This window comes from Gekko japonicus, unplaced genomic scaffold, assembly GCF_001447785.1.
Source record: "Gekko japonicus isolate JY-2015 unplaced genomic scaffold, Gekko_japonicus_V1.1 scaffold742, whole genome shotgun sequence".
In the NCBI taxonomy this organism is placed as follows: domain Eukaryota; kingdom Metazoa; phylum Chordata; class Lepidosauria; order Squamata; family Gekkonidae; genus Gekko; species Gekko japonicus.
Genome location: NW_015175992.1, coordinates 573,756 through 581,654, shown reverse-complemented (window position 1 = coordinate 581,654; position 7,899 = coordinate 573,756). Strand labels below are relative to the sequence as shown.

General features: G+C 43.4%; 1 protein-coding gene across 1 annotated transcript in view; it reads right to left on the bottom strand.

The window, feature by feature from the left end:
- CD109 (CD109 molecule) overlaps positions 1-6,383 on the bottom strand; it is a 170,389-nt gene extending 164,006 nt beyond the window's left edge. The window contains exons 1-3 of the mRNA XM_015426374.1: positions 6,200-6,383; positions 5,358-5,487; positions 4,204-4,296 (exon numbers count right to left, since the gene is read on the bottom strand). Of these exons, the coding sequence (XP_015281860.1) occupies positions 4,204-4,296; positions 5,358-5,487; positions 6,200-6,309 (333 nt within the window). The 5' untranslated portion in view covers positions 6,310-6,383. The remainder of the gene's footprint in view (positions 1-4,203; positions 4,297-5,357; positions 5,488-6,199) is intronic.
- Between the last annotated feature and the right edge of the window lie 1,516 nt (positions 6,384-7,899).

Genomic DNA, 7,899 nt, shown 5'->3' with positions numbered 1-7,899 from the left:
CCAGTTTCAGTGGGGTTGCTGAAGTTGCTTTTAATATGGCATCTCTGGTCTGTCTTCTTGCAAATCTTACCACAATCTCTCCAGGCAGGCTATTTTTTTAATATAATTGGAGTATACCCTATAGACAGTCTCCATATCTTTTACTATTTCTTCCGCTGATAAGGCTGTAACTGGAACGATAGCCTTGGCCAGAGTCTCCTTCAAATCTTTTTCGGTTTCAGGAACCCCCTGGAACCTAAGAATCATGTTAGCCTTTTCTATTTGGAGCTGTAACAAACGATTTTCTTGAAGGTTTTGCCTTCTTTCAACTTCTCCCACTCTTTTATTCATCTTTTTATTACCGGTGTCCATCTCTACTATTTTTCCTGTTACTTGTTCCACTTTCTTGTCTGTTTCTGCCAACTGACGCTGCTGTAAAGTGAAGTTTTGATTCAACAAGGTCAGCTGATGGTTAATACCATTGAGTTGCTCTACCACCAGCTTTAGCATATCCGCTAGCAGCTTCATGACGTCAGTTCCCTCCTCTGGCCTCGGGCTCTGAGGTTTCGGTTTTAACGTTCCTCGTGTCGCCGCCATTTTTCCAATTTGTTTACAAATTCAAACCGTTATACAAAGGCTCGAAGGGCTCGTCGTTTCGCAGTAGGCTCTCAGATAAGTCTCTCAAAACAAATCGCTGTTTGCTTCCCCCCTCTCCCCCTTCGCTTCGGTTGACTCTTTATGCGTATAGGAGGCGTCCCTCCCTGCTCTCCGCTTTCCCGGGGGGGGGGGATTTGCTTATCAGTCCGCTCAAACAGAACTCACGTTCATTGTCGGTCTTCAATCAGACCTCTCTCCCAATCATCGTTATTCCGCTGGAACTCTCGCGCTTGCCCCAGTCGAACTAGTTTGTGCCCGAAGGCCACTCAGCAACCGGACCGTCAGGGCGGAGGGAAGCCTCTATTCTCCGGCAAATAGCCGTCGAAGAGGCTAACCCTCAAAAACCCTCTGGCTTGGAGCCCTTCCCGAGAGGTCTGTGGAGGTGCCACTTGAGGTAGCACCCCTCCATGTTGCTGGTGTGCTAATCGCTCCTCCACGGGTCGGAGAGAGCGACCACCATCGCTAGTCCACTTCCGGTTAATCAGGATCATGCCAAATTTTTTATCTGATTCACACACTTATCCCTTCCACTGATATTCATGTAATGGAGAAACAAGTGCACAAGCCCCCCCCCCCCTTCACCATGCAGTTAAGGTATTGTGTGAGCCAGGCACTGCACACAAAGCGGTCCAACTCACATTATTCTTTCATTCCTTCAACAAGGAAGGCAAAGATATTGCATGAAGATCTACACACATCAGCTGTTCTTCCATCACACAAAACGGATCATCAGCTAGGAGGCAAATGTGTGAACTAGCCCTACTTCTCATTATTTATTTAGTGCATAAATTAAAACTATTCAAAGGAAGGAAGCAATAGCTTTGGCTGCCAAAGTCCCATCAACATCTTACTACGGAAATGATACAAAACAGAAATAGGCACCATGGTGTACAATCCCAAATATCTTTTCTTCTCACTTTTTAAAAAAACAAAGCCAGCCTCAGGTGGCTGCAAGTTTGAGTGAAGTAAGGGGAGAGGAGAAATGGACTATTTTAATCTCTTCCCTTCAAAGGATTTTTTGACAAAATCATGCGCCAAAGCTGTTTTTCTCCTCACAGGGAAAGAATATAAGCATTTACTTTTTGTCCCTCAGATGGAGAAGCAGCTAAGAGGGAAATGGCCAGAGAGAAAAATATTAAGAGGCCTTTTTCCCCCTCTTCTCCTAGTCCTTCAGGTAAACTTAAGCCCTTTTAGGAAGGAAAAGGCATGGTACAAATACACACATGCATAAACAAATGTGAAATAAATATGAAATAAACACATGAACAAATAAACATGATCAAAATGTATTAATTTTTTTAAGTGATGGGAAAACACACATGAAACTGTATGTCTTGTTGAATTTGGTCTTCAGGGACTCTTCTTTTCACAGTCATCTGAAGACTGGCCCTACCCATGAAAGGAAAGAGGGAATCCAAGTTCTTTTTGAGTCTACAGTCTGAGATCTAATTTTTTTGTAATGAATCAGAATGTGCACTAGGAGTGGGAGTACAAGCCAGGATGACTCTTCACTAATTTTGAACTGTGAGATCATCCTCTCTTTGTTTCTGTTATTCCATATAGTGAATTATCCTGCTTTGCGGTATGTTGCCCAAGACAGTATTAATATCCTTCATCTATTGCTTCAGGGTATTCAAAAGGGTTCCCATACATTAGCTCAATAACTCTGTAAATTAGTTTACTGCAGGTGGGAGTGGGTGCTGAAGGTGATGTGAATGGCTTCATAGAGCTGTTCATGGTTGAGACAAGACATGTTGTTGCTTGGAAGTGGACTACAAACAGCCTTAGTGGAGGAAAGAAGGCACAATCTAGTTTACTTGGTCCAAGATGGGATCTTCCACGGCAAATACACTTTCTCTTCCTTTCCAGTCTCTGCCCATCCATAAAGCAAGTTACAACCTACCACATACAAAGCCTGCATTATGTCTGCTTATACTCAAATGTCATTATGTCTGCTTATCCTCAAATGTCAAAACAACTTGCAGTGCAAACCTGGGGATGCTGACTCAAAAATAAATTCCACTGATTTACCTGGGGCTTCATCCCTAACAAGAGTGCAGAGGATTCATGCCTTAGTCTCCTCCTGGGGAATTTCCTTCATATTATGGAAATTCCCAAATGGCACACAGCCACTAGTCTTGCCCAATTCCTACTGTAGACATACATGGTTTTACAAAGAGTTATTACAGATACTGATATTCAGGGTGTCATAAATGTACAGATGTGTTATTCATTTCTTGCCCACAATCTACACATTTTCCCTCAGAGCTGTGTTTCTGTGGTCCAGATGTCACATTTCACCAACACATAGTCCCTGTTCATTAGTTACATCCCTAGTGATGTGACCAGACACATGCAATTGCCATTTCTTCTCCAAGGGGCAGAGTATGGATTTTCTGTCTCAGTATTACCTTTCCAGATATCAGATTAATCCAGGGTCTGGTACACCATTCTGAAGCTGGAATATATGCATGCTGCCCCTTTCAGAAAAAAAGTGACCACATGTATTAGGAGGATCGCATAGAGCATGTTTGTACCATGCACTCAGTCAAATGTAACAATTAAAAGGGCTACAAATACCTTCCCCCACATAGTACATAACTGCAATGTGGAATGTAATTGTTTGAGAGGTATTTAGAGAATGCTGTATATGTTTTCTTAACAGATGTTAGCATAATGTACCCTCCTTCTACCTGATAGTCACATGCTTCTTCATAATTTTGTGGTTCAGTGCTCTACTGCTATACCATCTAGCCTTTAAAAAATTGCTGAAATTACCTTCCCTTTCCAGAACATCCAATGTCAAACGTTTTGCAAATGTTTTCTTTCTTTATTTTACCAGTTCTTTTGAATTCTGCCATTAAAGACCAGAGCACATATAAAAAGTAAAGGTAAAGGTTTCTTTTGCTCGAAAGCTAGTCAAATCTGACTCTAGGGGGTGGTGCTCATCTCTGTTTCCAAGCCAAAGAGTCAGCACTGTCCAAGACATTTCCGTGGTCATGTGGCCGGCACAACTAAACACCAAGGTGCACGGAACGCTGTTACCTTCCCACCAAAGTGATACCTATTTATCTACTTGCAATTTCTTGCTTTCGAACTGCTAGGTTGGCAGGAACTGGGGCCAGAGATGGGAGCTCACTCTGTCACACAGCACTAGGGTCTCGAACTTCCTTCCAGTCTGCAGCTTCAGCATCTTAACCTCCGAGCCACATATATAACCCACTATACAGCTCTACAGATGCACACCTAGAAACATTTCTTTACAACAGTAAACACTGCAAAGCTATTATTTCCTCTTCCAGCAAAGTCAGGTGACCCTTTTTGTCAGGGGGCTTCTTTTCACATTTTTAAGACTATGTGCTGCCCTTCTGTACTGACACACCCATTTATCTAGATTTCTTTAAAAAGAAGAAGAGAACAAGAGCACACCTATCTCCATATAGAAGAACTGTCCACATAAAAAATGGCAGTTCTATAAACTATTAATTATTTATGACAAATAGTACAGTGTAGCAGATAATATGCTGAACCTGGGTTTGTGAGACCTAAGTTCAAATTGCTGCTCACTAGGCGTGGTAAATCAATGTGTCTCAGAGCTGTTGTGAGGATAACGGTCTGCTGTGGGTAAACTGGGATGGCTTTAGCTATGGTAACCTGAGCCTACAGAAACAGCAAAACACAAATCTGAATAAATATCATGCTATTGAAGACAGACTTTAATCTTGTCTTTCCATTATACTTCTGCAAGTTCAGGAACACTTTGGCTGGGCTCCAGATAATTTGTGTCAGTAAGGTGAACTTTCAGACCCTAAGGCAGATATGCATTCTGACCCTACCACAAAAATTCCAGTTTCAGAAAGGTAAAATACAGGCTCTTGCAGTCCTGAAAAGCACAACTCAGATTCTGGACCAGCACCTCAGAATACACACAGCACTCAGTTGACTTTTCTGAAGCAATTCTTCTCACCCAGCTCTTCAAAAAAATTTCCTGCTCCCTTGCCAGGGTTACAAAAGTTCTTTCCAGTCACATTACTCTCCTCTGCCAAGCATAAATTGTGGGAAAGTGATCTCATCAAGGACTACATTTAAAAGACAAAGCCTGATAAGGAACAAGCTGATGGGCAGGGTAGAAAAGGGAGCGGCAGGGAGAGCAGGCACCTTATTTTTCCAGAAGTCAAGAACTGGCTATACATTCAAGCAATTAATAAGTCAGCAAATAATTTCACTCTTAAATAATATAGTGCTAAGCACATTGCTCTTTTCCCCATTTGCAGTTCCTATACAAAGTAGGATATAGCTATACTGAAATTTTAGAAGTTACATTCAAGCGTACCAAATTTATAACAACATTTACTGTTATTCTTTAAGTTTACAGTCTTTACATTTATTATTGTCTTTAAGGTGCCATGGGACTTTTGTTTTTGGTACAACATGCTACCCCTACGGAATTCCTATTAAAGGCAGACCAGTGGCGGTGGTAACGCACACTAAATAATCCACTTTCAATGCACTTTCCAACTGGATTCTGCCAGTTCGCACAGTAAAAGTCCAGTTGGAAAGTGTACTGAAAGTGGATTATTTAGTGTGTGTGACCACAAGCCAGTGCTAGAATTCCACCTTTAATAACAGAGGCTAATTACTGAAGGAAAGGCTTTACTTCACATTCTTTAGGACAATGCAGTCACCTCACCTCTTTGAAATACAGCTTCCCCCCACAGTACAGTGTTGTTTTCAATGACCACCTCAGCTTTTACTGTAACCTCTGGTGGGCTGTTTTTCAGTAGAGCTACCCCAATACTCGTATTTGTTCCAGGCCTGAAGGTCAAAGGAGCTGTCAACAAGTATCCGGGCCTAAAAAACAAAAGTTTAGTTTATTCACTTTATATCTCACCCTACCCCACTAGCCGGCTCAGAGAAGCTTACAACACTGATAAAACAAAAAAGGAACCTAAATTAAAGACATGACCTGGCATGTATTATTGAAGTTGTTGCCTTATAGAAGAAAACAACAGAATTAATAGCTGTGTTCTATGTTTACTAATCTGAAAACTGCTGAGGGGATTATTGGCAAGGAGGCCTTGCAAGTATTGAGAGAGAAGATAGTCCTACCAACATGAGACTTCCAAGTAAAAAAAAACCGAGTGAAGCATTTGCCCACCTAATAATTAAACTATTCCCGGAGAAAGAGACTGTTCATCAGGCCTTTGTCCCTTTATATGCAAAACCACATCGTTGGAACCTGCCATAATGAATCCAGTATCCCCCTCCCCCTTGTTTCTGTAATCACAAGCACTAAAGTGGATTAGAATTCCTCAAGCGTACACTAAAGAGCTCGGCCACCCAAACTCTTGAGAACGGGATATCTTATGAATCAGCTGAGCTGCGTTTAAGTGGCCTGTACTCTAATGCCGAGTACTCTGCAGTTTGGGCCGGATCCTGTATCCCAAACACTAACTGCGGCAAATTCGGGCCTTCTGTAGACAGGCAATCTGGGGACAAAGCCAACACTGAGCCCTTCTTTTCTCACGCTCCATTCTCCCACCCACTCTCTTTCCGTTCATACCCGGCGGTGACGACCCATGAAACTGTCAAAAGGCACAAGACGAGAGCGGTGGTGAAAGGCAGTTGAGAGCCCCTCCGAGCGGCATGAACAGAGACTGGCAACGGCAACATCCTGAGCCTGAAGTTTGCAATCCGCTTTGCAGAGATGCCGCTCCGTGCTCCTCCTCCCACAAGCCTTTCCTAGCTTAAAAGCAGGGAGGAGCGCGCCAATATGGGCAGTGAAAGAAGCCTCTTGTAGCGAGGGATCGGCAGCTTCTTCCAAAATAAAAGGCTCCACCCCGCCTCTCGTATATTGCACCGCGGGGTGGGGTTCCCTTCCTAGCCTCCGGCGCTCTGGGGAGGGAATATCTCCGGGCCTTTTTGACGCCTTCGAAGTCTCCCCACTTCCGATCTGCTGAAAAGAAGCACGCTGTAATAGCATGTCCTCAAATTATCACCGTCCTCCCCACAGCCGAAATTTTGGCTGCTAGCAGGTTTAGCCTTCTCGAAAAGAGCAAGGAGTTTGTGCTCGGATAAATCGGGGGGAAAATGTACACGTTGCCTCTGAGTCACAAGTTGAACAAATAGTCTCCAGCAGAAGGGTATTGCCTCTTGGCTGCTTTAGGACACAAATTACAGGGATCTAAGTACAGCATGTGCCAGAAGGCATAGGCGAAGAGGATGTTATAAAGCCACCACCAAGCTACATATTGTGCTACCTTTCAGGCACCATTGGGCAGATTTGCACATGAGCCTGCACTGCAGCATTGCAGCCTATTCCACCGACACCAAACCCCAACTGACCCATGATCAGGTTCCACAGGTGGCACTACTATGGTAACAAAAATACTAACTATATGATTTGCCCATACCCTGGTGATTTTGCAGACCAAGTATTTTGGCCGTTGACACCTACAAACCGCCTCTTAAGACTGTAAGAGGACCTGTGCTGGATCAGACAGCAATTTTGCACTAATATCCAAATCCCACAGAGCTCAGGGAAGGCCTACAACCAAGACACATTCTAACTCATATCTAATGAAGAGAGCTTTGACTCTCAAAAGGTCATACCCTGAAAACGTTGGTCTCTAAGGTGGTGCTGGAGTCTCATCAAGACACAGAGGTTTATTTATTTCAGTGCCCCTACAGAATTGGGAAATCCATGGAGATTTGGCGTAGGTAGAATCTTGTGTGTGAGCGAGGATCCAACTAAGTGGCCAACCAGTAGGGTTACCAGCTCTGAATTGGGAAATACCTGGAGATTTGGGGAGTGGAGCCTAGAGAGGGAGGGATTTGGAGAGAGGAAGGACCTTAGCATGGTACAATGTCATAGAGTAACGTTCAGTTACTTTTAAATAAAGTTAACTAAAAGAGTGATTATTGACTAGGAAAACAAGGTTTTCACATTGGACCTGGAATAAATAGACAAAATAGATTGATTAGTCTTTCTAGGGACACAGTTCCAGAGTCTGTGGTACCTTGACCAAGAAGACCCTCTCCCAGGTTACCATTATTCTAATCTCAAAAGGTGGGACACCTGAAGCAGGACCTCCAAGGATGACCATAGTAATCGGGTAGGTTCATAAGAGAGTAGGTGGACCTTCAAGTAGGTTGGCCCCTGTTATGTAGTGGGTTGCCGCATGGATGAACGACAAACAACGACGTAGTGCATAGCATGCTTTATTGCTCGAAATTGCATGCGTCAACGTCAAGGTCCATCGG